Below are 15,356 nucleotides of genomic sequence, written 5' to 3'. Positions count from 1 at the left end.
GAGAGGTTGTTTTTGATTGGTAGAGAAAGATCAATGGAAGGGATGATAATCAAGAGTCGGAATTTGAGAGAGAAAAGATAGACAGTGTGTGATGAATAACGGGAGAGAGCAGTCCAGTTTTTGAAAAGTGAGAAGTCAATGTAAAGTGGTGAAATCGGCGTTTGCGAGCAGAATCAAGTTGAAACGAAATTGTTGACCGGTTGAGAAGTAAAATTTTCCTGTGTCCGATGAAGAATCCTTTGTTCTGTCTAGAACGAGTAGCTGATTGTTATCTATTTGCACAAGATATCAAGCAAGGAGAAAACTGAGTAGAGAATTCGAGCGAGTCCTGGGTTGGTTTGTTTTGAAGCAGTTGGACGAGAGGGACCTTTTCGTAACATCCAAAGAGTACGTGTCGTAGAATCAAGGACGACGCAATCTGGGAAAAGAAGGAGTGAAGAAACAAAAAGGTTAGTCAAATCATTTGTCGAAACGGAGAGAGCTTGTTTATATATCCACACCATATATGCTTATTTTTTTTGTATTGAACAGTTCTATAACTCATTTAGTCATTCCAACTTTAAGTAATCAATTCAAAAGGAGAAAAGTAAATTTTATTAAATTTAGTATGAATAAATAATGATTTATTTAAATATTTTTTTTTGTTAAAACAAGAAGACATCGGAATTAAAGCTTGATTTATTCATATAAGTAAGAAATTGTTGCAACAAATTTAGATTTTATTATTTTTTTTATCTTATTTATACGGCATATTGGATAAATAAATAATAGATTAAATTTATATGATACTGAATGTGTTTAATTACCCTGTTTTATCCTGGAAGGAGTAAGCAACTAGAGATACTAGAAGCCACAAATCAAAGGTATTGCATCGAATACAAAATTAGCCCTGAGAATAAAGTTTATTAGAAAATTTAATTTGAATTTGGTTTTGTTTACATAGGCAGCAATTAAATTAATTGAGTAATTAATTAAATTAAGAATTTGCTAATCAATCTAATAAAAGAGATAAAGTAGAGCATAACTATATATAAATTAAAACCACAGACAAATACATATGTACGCACACATACTGGCAATAACAAACGCCCTTATGCCTGCAAATGTATGCAGTCTGTGATTATGCAATGTAAACGTGTTGTACTTACATGCCGCTACAAGGGATTCTTTCTATGGTCTTCAATAACATGATTTATTGCGTAAATTATCCTAATGGAGATTTGATTGGATAGACGTACAATGTTGGATATGTTAACAAGTATATGGGCAAGTTCTTGAGGGAACTTGTTAATTTGCCCATATACTTGTTAATACTTGTTAACCTATGCAACATTTTCCGTCTATCCAAAAAATCCCCATTAGCATAATTTGAGCAATAAATCATGTTATTGAAGACTATACAAAGAAACCTTTGTAGAGGCATGATAGTACAACACATTTACATTGCATAATCTCAGACTGCATACATTTGAATGTGTTTGCAGGCATAAGGGCGTTTGTTATTGCCAGTATGTGTGCGTACATATGTATTTGTCTGTGGTTTTAATTTATATACTGTTAAATATTGGCTTGACTTTATGGATCCTTTTAGCATCTTTTTACAACCAGACATTGTTCTAACTCTCGTTTTTATTTGTAGCGTAGCATTTATTTTACTTGTAACCGTTGACCTGAAGATGCTCTGCATATTTTAGAGAGTGAAACCGGTCGTCGGAAGTTAACAATAAATGATGGCGAGTACGTCTGTCTTTTACTTCATTCCAAATGAACTCGCAAATGCAACCCATTCAACATTTATATTTCACGAATTTGCAACTGTTTTGGATTATCGCTAGTGTTATAACCTTTTAACATACCGATAATATATTTCTACGAGGATCTTAATATAATTTATCGCATATTCTACTACTTTATACACGTGTTCGAACATCTGCCCTTTGCAGGTTCCAATTAACTCGAATATGAGAAAAGTCATTAAATTAATACTACATTTCCGTTGACTGTCGCAAACCTTTTTGACTTGTAAATTTTTACGCTATGAAAACAAATTAATAATCTCTATCTTACAACCTAAACTCACATGTACAAACTTAATACTGCTTAAGAGCAGAAACTTAGAAATATCAGTTCGCTATATTGCATTTTTATGCTCCCCAAATCTCTAAAAGCTCTTTGTGGTACCAGGCCGAACTTATTTATTTTGCTCAACAGGCCATGTACGCCCTGGGCAAACTGGGCCGAACTAAAAGGTTTTATTTACTCTAGAATTTAAATTAGGTACGCACAAAAATTAATTGATTTTCCCCCTTGTCGCAAAAGTCACAAGAAGCCAATTTCTTATACGGTTCAGAATTAACAGTCACTTACCATTCAGTCTCAGAGCTAGTCGGTCGCATTAGTACAACTCAGAATGTGATCGTGAGTGTCAAACATTCTTAATTCACTGTTCACAATTCTCATTGTTACCACATGGTTATAACGCGAATTATTAATTTCTCCTTTATTATCACGTATACGCTTGACAATCATAATCGCGGTAAAAAAAAGTTTTTCAGTGTATAGAGTTACTATGGATGTGTCGACCGTATTTTGTTTTGTTGTAGGGACAAATATTTAAATATTTATGTACTTTAAAATAGAGATAATGTGATACTCTTCATTATTTTTAAATTAAATTTCATTTAAATTACAAACATACATTTGTTTGTTTGTTCTTTGTAGTAATATAAATTCTCTCATAATCACACAACATATATTACATATTAATATTTCATTTGTTGATTTGATAGTTGATATAACGTTTGTTTGCACATGCAAATTTTTATTTTAAATAAACATAGAAATCACATAGCTATACAATATCTATTCAAATAATATTCAACATAAGTTAAAAGTTTTTAATAATAGGTTTATACAAAAACTCGAGTATGAGCTATGAGGAATTTAATAATAATCTACATTTATCTTGATATTTCAGAGCTCTCTTATTACAATAAAATTAAATTCTAGGTAATAACTAATCTGGTTCTAATCTCGAATCCTGGTTCGAATCCAAAACAGAAGTAAATTCGTGATATACTGTATAACTCAACTTTTAAACGGAATCCAGATTAGTAAAATTAACTCAATTAAAAAAAAACTGATTCTTACCATTATCATTTCCCGATACTATACTGTAGTGTATATTCCCATTCATACCAGAATCTTCATCTGTAGCATTGACCTGAACCAAAGGCAGCGGCGGATTCAACCTCACGTTCTCCATCACAGTTACATTATATTCTTTATGAGCAAACTTCGGAGCATTATCGTTCACATCTCTAATCCTAATCCTCACCGGAACGGTTACAGATCTCTTGACATGGCTAGGAGCCCCATCTTGAGCCACTACCTGTATTTCAGTCTCATTGATGACTTCATGGTCAAGAAAATTTGAATTGGCTACTGTGATGTAACCCGTTTCGTTGTCTATAGCGAAATTCATGCTGTGTTCTCCAGTTAAAAAGTAGCTTACTTCTCCATAGCTTTCAGCATCTTTATCCACAGCTCTAACTGCCACGACAAATGTACCGTTAGGGGAGTTTTCGTCGATTTCTGCTTTATATTCCTTTTCTGTAAATATCGGATCATTATCATTTATGTTTAGCACTTTAACTAACACTGTAGCAGTGGCATTTAGTTGGGGTACTCCACTATCAAATGCGACGATTGTAAAGTTAAGTATTTTGAGTTTTTCGTAGTCGATCTTCTTTTTTATCTGTACTATACCTGTTCCGTTATTAATTTGGAAATAGTCGCTTTCTGGTTGTATCAAATATCCAGCAATATCAGAGTCCTCATCAATAGCTTTGTAAGTTGCCACTATAGTACCCACGGGTTGCTCTTCTTTTAATTCCAGGTAATAACTAGGATTTTCTTTGGTCCATGGTGGCATAAACACAGGAGGTGAGTCATTCACATCACCGATAGTTATTATCAGTAGCCCCTGACCTTGTTGTATACTCGGAGCAGTGATATCACTGACCAAAACGGTTATTCTGATTATAGCAGCTAAATCTCGAAGTAAAGGTTTCACTACCGTAACCTTTCCAGTAAATTTATCTACTGAGAAGAATTCTTTGAAGTTTTCGTTGCCTATGACCTCTTGTCCGTGCTTGTCCAACGCTGTTATTGGCTCAGTAGCTGCAAAATTTAGAGCGTCGGAAGAATTGACGTCTGGATCAAGAGCAATTAAGGTGTAGACGACGGTTCCCACTGCAGCATCTTCCATAACCTAAATGAAAATGAAATACAGAATAAGTAATATAAGTTCTAAAGCCCCAACAATGGAAAAGTTCGCAATTGATTATTTCTGGTGTACATATGTTGAAGAACAAACAGACAAGATATACCAGGACGTGGAGATTCTAATACCTTTCTTCAAAAAGGAAGACAAATCGGACCTGGAGAACTACAGATGATTTAACCTATTAAACACAACACTTATTAGAACTAACAACCAAAGTGGTAGATTTTGGACGATGGAAGCTAAATGAGTATACCACATGTTGAGATTGGAACCTGTATCTTTTGTTGGTTTGACATGTGTAGCCGGAAGAAATCCTTAAAGACCCCATAAGAAAGTTGCATTTATCTAAAGCAGAAAATTTCTTGCTGGAATTTAATGTTAAGGGCATAGCAGGTACAAAGCGACCAAATGCCAGGGACAAACAGCGTCATACGTTAGATAAGAAGAAGAAGAGACATATTGACGTATTTCCTTAGAATATAATATAGTATAACTTACCTCAGCAGTCTGTGTTGCAGGCACAAAATAAGGATCTTTATCATTTGTATTAACAACAGTAATAGTAACTTCTGTAGTTCCTGTCAAACTAGGAACTCCATGGTCTAAGGCAACCAATTCGATGTTGTAGGTATTTCTTCTGTCGTAGTCGAGTTTCTTTGCTACTGATATAACGCCAGAAGCGTTGTCAACTTTGAAGTCTTCGTATGCGCCCTTTTGCATAAAGTACTCTATGGCGGCGTTTATACCAGTATCGGCATCTGTAGCTTCTACCCTCATCACAGATGTACCTATAATTTATAGTATATTATTAGGTACTTAGTTAAAAGAAATAATGAGATGTGTTTAAAGCTTAATTAAAAGAAGTAATGAGATGTGCTTTTTTTTTTTTTTTTTTTTTTTTTTTTTTGAAAAATGGCTTTGACTGTGCCAATTAGCCAGACTTGTTTGTGATTGATTGCAGATTCATAGTCATAAATTTCTTATAAACATAAGTACATTCTACAATATTATTTTTATATATACATTGGTACATTGTGTAGCTTTTTTTTTTTAATTATTTTACTGTTTTTTTAATATATATTTTAATTTGTGCGAAACACTTCTTTTTTTATGTTTGTTTTTATTTTTTTTATTTTTTTTTCTTTTTTTATGTTTGTTTCTATTTTTTCTCTTTTTTTTTATTTATTATTTTTTTGTTATTATTTTATTATGTGTTTATATATATATATATATATATATATATATATATATATATATATATATATATATATATATATATATATATTTTTTAAATTTTTTCAAACCACATTAACAAATTATGCCTATTATATTACGTTTACAACTTGTATTTACATAATTTAATATGAGATGTGCTTAAAGCAACCTTTACACCATCAATTTTATTGAAGCAATATTATTGACGAATAAATGGTAAAAAAACGGTAGCGCTCACACGACTCAATAATATTGATCAATAAAAATAAAATACGGTAGCCAACATGACTCCATAGCTTCTTATTAGCTTAATTTTGTCTATTCAGCATCGTCCCACAGGTTGCTGGACCAAAGGTAACGAAACTCTTATGACCTAGCTATACGAAATACTGCTGAATCCTCACCACGTGCAAGAATGTTGTTTATACAAAAAAATATATATACTCGTATACCCCTCACACCGTCAATAATGCTGACGGCGCCTCGGTATATTGATGGGACTTCAATAAAAATCAAACCGATTTGATTTTCTTCAACATTATTGCCATGAATATTATTGTTTCAATATGCTCCTTACTTCTTCTTCTTCTTCTTCTTCTTCTTCTTCTTCTTCTTCAACCTTCAGTAATCCAACTTTGATAGGCCTCCCCCAATTCAATCCAATGTTGTCTATTTTGCGCCACCTGTTACCAGTTGTGTCCTCCAAACTTCTTTATGTCCTCAGCCCATCTCATTTGTGGTCTTCCTCTGCTTCTTCTTCCTAACCATGGTCTCCATTATTGTACTTCGTGGCTCTATCTTTTATTTTTCAGTCAGGCATTGTGTCCTACGAAGTTCCATTTTAATTTGGCAGCATTTGGCAGAATGCTCCTTACACGTTCAATATATTGATGAATATCGATATTGCTTCAATAATATTGACCGTGTAAAGGTTGCCTAAAGCTAATGAGGACTTAACGTTTGGAACAATAAATTCGTCATTTAAGGTTTTAAGGGCGCGGATGCAAACCGTGTATTTTCAATCTACACACACTCAAAAATGTTTTGCATATTATCTGTAACGCCACTGAACGTTTCTCATTTGAAATTTTTTGCACTGATTTTTTTTGTCTACTAAAATAATGTATTTTATTGCTTGTTTTTTGTTTCTTAATCGTCGCAAAGATTCTCAGTATTCATATTGCGTTCATCAGTTTTCGAAAACCGATATTTGTAAAAATTGGTTTGCGTTTTATTCACTTTGTAGTGAACAATATGAATAGACAAGTGATATCTGAGTTCAACAGAGTTAGAATCGTTACTTTGATTGAGGAAGGCCACACACAAGTCGACGTTGCTGTCCGGGTTGGAGTTAATCAGAGTGATGTGTCTCGGATTGTGAAAAAATATCGAGAGACGAATTCTGTTAGCGATCGTCCAAAAAGCGGAAGACCCAGAATTGCTACCAATGTCCAAGAACGCTTTTTAACGTTAACTGCCCGGAGAAACCCCTCTATGACTGCCCCAGCTATTAGAAGAGAGCTCCAGCAAGCTCATATTATTGTAATTTGCGATCAGACTATTAGAAACAGGTTATATTTGGCGAATTGATTTACAAGAAGACCATTGTTTGTACCAAAGCTTACGTTAGAGCAGAAAAGGACTCGACTGGAATGGGCCAATGAACATTTACAATGGCATGACAACAGATGGGGAAACGTATTATTTTCTGATGAAACCAAAATTAGCCTTTTGTCGGATAATCGCCGAATTAGGATTTGGAGGAACCCAAATCGACAGGATAGACTTAACCAAGCTGTCCAAAGAGTCCCATATCAAGGTGGCTTCATAATGTTTTGGGGCGGCATCATGCTAAATAATAAAACTCCTTTAATAGGGAACTTGCATAAATTTTTAAATTCGAAAAAAATGTTATAAATCACAACACAACATAATTTAAAACATGTATCAAAGATAAAAAAGTTTTGTTTGTCTTTCGTTTGGCCCCTAAAGACGATTAAAAATTCAAATTAAAACAGGTGGTCCAAAACGCTTCGTGACGTCACTTGGTTTTACATTTACATTTTTCCAATAAAGTAAACAGAATTTTAAATTAGACGTTATAAACGTCAGTAGAAAATACATTTATGTGACGTTACAAGTGTTTTTGATCGCTTGAACTATTCATAGAAAAATTCGTACTTTTACAAAATGGTTTTATTTTCAATAGTAAACCTTCGTTCCTTTCCTTCAAAAACAGTATAAAACTACAATTTTAACAAACTGGTATATATTATTACAATGACATACGATAAATGTCATTACAATATAAATATTTTTGACTTATTCCACGACGACGAGCTTGCCAAATACCCAAGTAGGTGGAGGCCAATAAACTAAAGAAGGAGAAGAAGAATATACCTAAATATAAGGTTGTGTCTAGGTATACGTTACCGTGTACGCAAATAAAAAAGTTAGAGTGTCAGTGATTTCTTATTTTTTATTTGTTTAGTGTTTGTTTTTAAATTAACTACGGAGTGTGGACAATTATTTAGTTCTTTTAATGAGTTTAAGAACATTTTAAAACAGTACGAAAAAGAGCCTATAAATTAATATATATTTTTTTTAGTTATAAATGAAATAGTATGTATTACCGTACAAGATTAAAATAAAAAGAAGACCTAAAGCTTTCACAATAATAATTAACTTGTTCTGAAGCTATTATCCTTGTGGCATTTTTGTAATCAACTATTCTAAATGGGAACTAAGCCACAATTTAACCAAAAAATGATTTTATTAACGTTTCGACGTCTAAATCGGACGTCGTTGTCAAAATACAAAATATTATTAAATTAAACAAAAATGGTGTTGCTTAGTAAAAAATTTTTCTAATAATTTATTTAATCTGACTAATTTTTGTATTTTGACAATGACATCCGATTTGGACGTCGAAACGTTAATAAAATCATTTTTTTAGTTAAATTGTGGCTTATTTCCCATTTAGAATAGTTGATTATAATAATTAACTTACGTATAAAAATTATTTTAGCAATATTTTGTACGTGTCATATCAACTAAATACATATATTTATTTTACTAACCTAAATATATACTTTTATATATACATTGATTTATTACAATTAAGTTTGAAACATCTAAATAGTTCTGCTTCCCTTCCCTTAACAAGTATTTTTCTATCAAACAAACACTAAACATATCAAAATAGCATGTACCAAAATATACAGTCACTGCGCACGTTAAATAATGAAGTCACTGGCTTGATCAAGTTTAATTCGCGTGTACCTAACTTTTTTATTTGCGTACACGTTAGAGTGTACCTAGACACAGCGAAATATAACCATAATAATAACTAATGTAAAACTATGTGACGTCACGGGTCGTATGAACTATTTTATACCGCAGAAGACTTTAAATATGTATTTCTAAGTTATTACGAGTTTTTGAAGCGTGAAATTTTGGAAATCTCATTTTTAAACAAAACTGAACATTATTATGTAACAAAAAAAAATGTGCAAGTTCCCTATTCCGATTGTTGGTAACATGAATGGACAAATTTATATTGATACCATTCTTAGGCCTGTTGTACGCTTGTGGCGAGGGCTGTTGGTCCAGAATTTATTTTTATGGACGACAATGCGCCTCCCCATCGTACGAGACATGTGGCAGATGTTTTAGAGACAGAAGATATCATCAGATTGCAATGGCCACCTTGCTCACCTGACCTCAATCCCATTGAGCACGGATGGGATACGCTCAAAACAAAAATTCAGTCCCTGCAGCCACCCCCAAGGACACTACAAGACCTTAAAATAGCAGCGATTGAAGAATGGGGCACCATGGACCAGTACTACATTAATACACTTATAAGAAGCATGAGACATCGCATTCAGTCTTGCATTGATGCAAGAGGTGGAAATACGGCATATTAAGTATTAGTTTCTATATCTGTACAAATTTAAAAAATATATTTATAATACATATTATAAATAATAATAATTAATTGTTAATCCTTTAAATTTTGTTTATTGTTTTTTTTCAAAACATACAATTTTATATATATAATAAAGTATTTTGTTAAAAAAAATTAGATTTCACTAGATTTGGTGGATAATTTTGAAAATATTACATTATGCAGAACATTTTTGAGTGTGTGTAGTTAGTTTAATTAACGCGTGTGTATGTCTTTACTACTAATACTTAAGGGATGCGAAGTCTGCACTCACACATCCAGTATTGGTGTAACCAACACAAGATTAACATTTCAGTTAAAAAAAACCCTCCACTCTAGTGTCAGAAGCAAGCGACGAGATTCCACACCCAGCGTGCTGGAGAGAGAAACATTCACATACAACATCCAAGGTATGATGCAAGGGTACTAGTTGTATAGATATAAAACTTACCAATAGGAACGTCTTCTAAAACACTTTCTACATAGTGATGTCTTGTAAATATTGGCGCATTGTTGTTCACATCCAGTACTGTGATATTCACAACAGCGGTTGACGTATACTGTCCATCACTTGCCTATAGAATAATAAAAATATTTAATTACGATTTAATTTTCTTTAGTCAGAATTTTTAATTTTGGTAAATTAATTTGATAAAAGGTAAAAGGGCACCCACTCGTCGTTAAGATAGGCAAAATGCCCTCACTCTCAGAATTCAATTTTACTCCACTTCCTCTACCCCTCCTACCTTCCAACGATCAATATAAATAGATCAAATCAAGTTTTTTTTAGTTAGATATAATTTGAAATAACCATAGGCATATACTGCGCGCTGCAATCTAAAACTATTCCCCAGTGCGACAGAGAAAAATGTTGAAAGCAGGATATGCATCTCTTTCTAATCGGCAGGGTTTATCGACCACGTGACTTACAAACCTTATTTTAGTCGATAAACCCTGCCGATTAAAAAAGGATGCATATCCTGCTTACAAAATTTTTCTCTATCGCACTCTCACTATACGAATATATTTCAGATAATTCTAAAATCCTTTAAAATACAAAATAATTAAAATAAAAATGTGTACCATTTTTATTCGGTTGCAATGCGAAGGCAAACTAATCTTACTTTTTAATTAGAATACGGAGTGCAGTCCAGTTCCTTTAACCGCGATTTTCTGCTCTTATTGGAGCTTCATCAGAAGGAACGTAGGCACTGTTCTCCATACTCCAACTAAATTGCATCGAGAGGTTTTCCCACACATCGCAACCAAAGTGATGATAATAGGTGGCAAGCGCCATCTGGCAATTGAAAGACGAAAATGTTACCATGAAAATGTACCAATAAGTTTTCAATTTAAAAATCTTCTAGTGATTTTTAATATTTTTCAATATTATTAATTTACTATTAGGATTGAAAACTTGCTTCGTCTTACAAAATAATTAATTACGATATTATTTATAGGATGTTAAATAACAAAACAGATGATCAATTATTTACCGGCGAATGTAGGGCACACAGAACGAGGTGTGCTTTGATGACATAATGAATTCTGCTAAGTAAGCAATAACATATTATTATATCATACCTAAACTTGACACAGATATGAAAGTCAAAAAGTATACAAACATACATATATATCCAATAAATAAATAGAACGCGAATAGATTGGGGAGAACTAGTTAGGTTTGGGGTTGCCTGAGAGTGCCACCTTGGGGAAAATACCGCCATCAACTTAATACTATCAAATGTGTTCATAAATGTAATTGACGTCAAATAAATTAGTCATGGATCTAATAGTGTATTCCTAATGAACTACCCTTACTTATTGAAAGACTCATTAAAACTCGACTTATGTCCTTTATCGTTGATAACAACATTTTATCTCAAAATCAGTTTGGCTTTTTAACTAATAAATGTACCACTGATGCCATGTTTTCTGTACTACATGAGGTTTATCAAGCACTAAACAATAATCTTTATACTGCCACTGTTTTGTGTGACTATGCCAAAGCTTTTGATTGTGTAAATCACGACATCTTGATTAAAAAAACTAAATTTCTATGGAATTAGAGGTATATCTTTGAATTGGTTCCAATCCTACTTGAATAATAGGAAACAACTAGTTAGAGCAAATGATACTGACTCTAGTCTCAAAAACATTGCATGTGGAGTACCGCAAGGTTCAGTATTGGGTCCTCTTCTGTTCCTTATATTTATAAATGACATCACTAATTTAAAAATCGATGGGAAAATTTTTCTTTTTGCTGATGATACCAGTATCACTTGGAGCAACTCAACTATTGCATCTCTTCATGAAACTATAACTTCGGATCTACTGACGATAAAGACCTGGTCTGACTCTAATTTACTCTCTTTTAATATAGATAAAACAGTAGCATTATCCTATAAAGGAGCTCTTCAACCTTTGCCTCTTAATAACAGCCAGATCAGTACCGTTGATTCTGTAAAATTTCTTGGTATTTTTTTAGACAGCAACCTCAAATGGTCCCTTCATATCGATTCGTTAAGTAAAAAACTAGCCTCAGCTTGGCATGCAATAAGATCTGTCTCAAGAGAACTCAATTTAGCATCTTCTAAAATAACATATTTTTCGTTGTTCGAGTCACATCTTCGATGTGGTCTTCCTTTTTGGGGTTCTAGTACAGCTGGTCAATTTGATGTTATCTTTAAATTGCAAAAAAGAGCAATAAGATATATGTTTGGCCTCAGAAGATCTACACATTGCAGAAGTTACTTCAGAAATCACGGAATTTTAACACTTCCATCTTTATATATTCTAGAAACGGTTTGTTTAATTCGTAAACATCTTCATGTCTTTCCAGCAAGGCCCAATCATATTTACTCCAGCAGAAATTCAATCTTTGACATTTATTTACCGATTCCATCCACTGAGTTAGTAAAGAAATCTATATTATATTCCGCAAAGAAACTGTACAACCATCTCCCGTTACATATTATTCAATAGAAGAATTTCTTAATGAATAACTAAGAAAATTAGGGATTCCAATGAACTGTCAGTGGTGGCCGGTGGATGGCTAAACTGACATGGCCATAGACATAGTTAAGGGGGGTGGTCATGGCGTATCTAATGTTTACATTGAATATTGACAAATTTGTAAAGAATATCCTGTCTGGTTTTGTTTTTTTGTTAATTGTGTAGCGAAATTTGTGAAATTGTGATAGCAAATTAAATATGAAGTGGTTTAAACATTGGATACGCCTATGGATGACAGTTTCGCCATCCAGCAGCCATATTATATCACGTGATTTGGAATGCCTAATTGGGTTTTATACGCAGTAGCTTAAACTGTCAATTCCTAATGTTGTATTTTATTTGTTGTAAGTATGTTCAATTTGCAATTTATATAAATTTTGCAATTAATTGTTTTTGTCTTTGGTTTTATATCATATTTACTGTATATTGACGATTTATCTAATTTTAGTAAATTGTAGTTGTTATTTATGTTATTTGTTGTTGATATTATTTTTCTTTTGACTGTATGTATATGTAAGCTTTGTCCATAAAATTGTAAAAATTTTAAGTGACGATAAAGCATATTTCTATTCTATTCTATTCTACAATAGGAAACGTCCCCCTTATTTTTTATAACAGTTTTAGATTGAAGTTCGCAACCTAGGTATTATATGTCTATGGTTATTTCAAATTATATCTAAAAACTGAAAATATTTATGCTACATAACTGTATAACCTATAAATGTTACTATAATGCTAGAAAGTGGGAAAAACTCAAATATTATGAAATATTTTTCTAAATCGTTGCGAAAAATGCACATTTTGATGGTAATACACCTTCAATTATTCTGAAAACATTCCCCATTTTTTCTCTAGGTAAATTGTTTAAAATCCGCTGCTTAACCCATTCGCGGAACAACTGCATATACAGACACTTACAAAGGAAAATTACTGTCTGCATATGCAGTCGTGTGCGAGAATGGGTTAATTTAAAGGTGTATTTAAAGGATGGATTCGACAGTTACTTGATGGGAGTTCATTTTATCTAACAATAAAACTCTGAAAACTTTTGTTTTCAATACTATACTAAAATCACAATAAAGATGCACTAGAAAGAAACAAACCAAGACACGTTGAATGTTACAAGGGCACTCCCAAATCATGATTTACAATGTATATGCATTGTAAATCCCATATCATGATTTACAAAGTTTATACATTGTAAATCATGATTCGGGAGTGCTGGTAACAATCAAAGTGTCTTGATTTGTTTGTCTAGTGCATCTTTATTGCGATTTTAGTATAATATCTAATACAGTTTGTTAAAGTATTGAACACAAAAGTTTTCAGTGTTTTATTGTTAGTGTTTAAAGGTGATAAAAGGTGGAAAAATCCAGTAAAATCCTCAAAAACACTTAAAATACTAAAATACAGTTTTTAGCATGTCTCAAGAAATCCCTAGCTTCTATGAATATGAGAGGAGGAGGGAAGAGGGGCTAAAATTGCACTGAGACTTATTTTTTACTCAGATAGAACATAAAAATATGAAAAATTTAAATTCTGGAAGTTAACAACGGGGAACCTTTAATCTTTTTTTCATACATACCATCACAGTAAGGGAAATAACGTTGTCCGTCTCATTACTTATATCCAGTCCTCTATTATTCATAATTCTAATCACTCCAGTGGTAGGAACAACGCTGAACAATCCATCATCGTTTCCCGAAATGATTGAATACGTCACTCTGGACGTTTTGTCAGCATCGGCCGCTTCCACTATCAATTCAGGCTGAAATTTGGCCGAGCCTTCGTTGATGAAAGCCCTGTATATGGACTGGCTGAATACGGGCGGATTGTCGTTGCTGTCGGTTAGTTGGATTTTGAGGGGGACCGTGGATGTCTGCCCTTTGCCGTCATCGTCGACTGCCTGGAAAAGGACAACAATGAGTATAATGACAACGCGCCGTCAGGTCCTTGTGAAGGCAAAAGGTTTTCGGTTAATTTGGGTGAAAGTTTCTACACTGCTATTTCTACAAAAGAGCTTTTACTTTTTAATATCGGTCAGCCTGTGATAAACTCGGGTAGCAAATTACAGTCGAAGACATGATTTGTTTTTGTTAATGCATTACTTTGATCTAAAGAAACAAAAAAAGGACAATTACTTCTTTAAAAAATCCACAAGGAAAATAATTTTTTTTCCTGTAGTTGGCTGTATACCATCAATCACAAACATTGGAAAAATCCTTTGTAAAAGATATACATTTTTTTTATTAAAAATGCCTTTAAGGGCTACATTACAACAAAACGTTTTCGATTTTATAAAAAATCATCATCAGTGTTAGACAGATTGGATGCCAACTGAGCCACCAAAGAAATATTCGGATAAAAACCTTTTAAATATAATATGAATGCTTTAAAGGTGCATACTTAAATAAAATGCCTTAGGATGGATACATGGCAACAAGGATAATGCCCTATTGAATTTCCCAACACGTGGGATGCAAATTGAGTTGTTTACATTTCAATGACTTAATGGCAACTCCAGTTGCCATTAAGTTGCCATTTGGCCAAAAACCAGGTGCCATTAAGTCATTGGAATGTAAACAACTCAATTTGCATCCCACATGTTGGGAAATTCAATATCTTACCTATGGGCATTATCCTTGTTGCCATGTATCCATCCTAAGGCATTTTATTTAAGTATGCACCTTTAATGCATCCACATTATATATAAAAGGTTTTTATCCGAATATTTCTTTGGTGGCTCAGCTGCCATCCAATCTATCTAACACTGATGATATGATTTTTTATAAAATCGAAAACGTTTTGTTGTGATGTAGCCACTAAAGGGATTTTTAATAAAACATTTTTATACCTTTTACAAAGAATTTTTCCAATTTTTTAATTACT

The 15,356-nt window shown here is 32.9% G+C and overlaps 1 protein-coding gene across 8 annotated transcripts in view; it reads right to left on the bottom strand.

Moving 5' to 3' along the window:
* Positions 1 to 15,356, bottom strand: part of LOC114326119 (cadherin-87A) — a 1,008,603-nt gene that overhangs the window by 29,634 nt on the left and 963,613 nt on the right. For all 8 annotated transcript variants that reach the window (XM_050651140.1, XM_050651141.1, XM_050651145.1 and 5 more), the window contains 4 exons: positions 14,053 to 14,373; positions 9,904 to 10,027; positions 4,787 to 5,076; positions 3,151 to 4,273 (listed from right to left, as the gene is read on the bottom strand). In XM_050651140.1, the coding sequence (XP_050507097.1) occupies positions 3,151 to 4,273; positions 4,787 to 5,076; positions 9,904 to 10,027; positions 14,053 to 14,373 (1,858 nt within the window). The remainder of the gene's footprint in view (positions 1 to 3,150; positions 4,274 to 4,786; positions 5,077 to 9,903; positions 10,028 to 14,052; positions 14,374 to 15,356) is intronic.

This window comes from Diabrotica virgifera, chromosome 5 (assembly GCF_917563875.1).
Source record: "Diabrotica virgifera virgifera chromosome 5, PGI_DIABVI_V3a".
Lineage (NCBI taxonomy): Eukaryota > Metazoa > Arthropoda > Insecta > Coleoptera > Chrysomelidae > Diabrotica > Diabrotica virgifera.
This window is presented reverse-complemented; position numbering and strand designations above follow the sequence as displayed.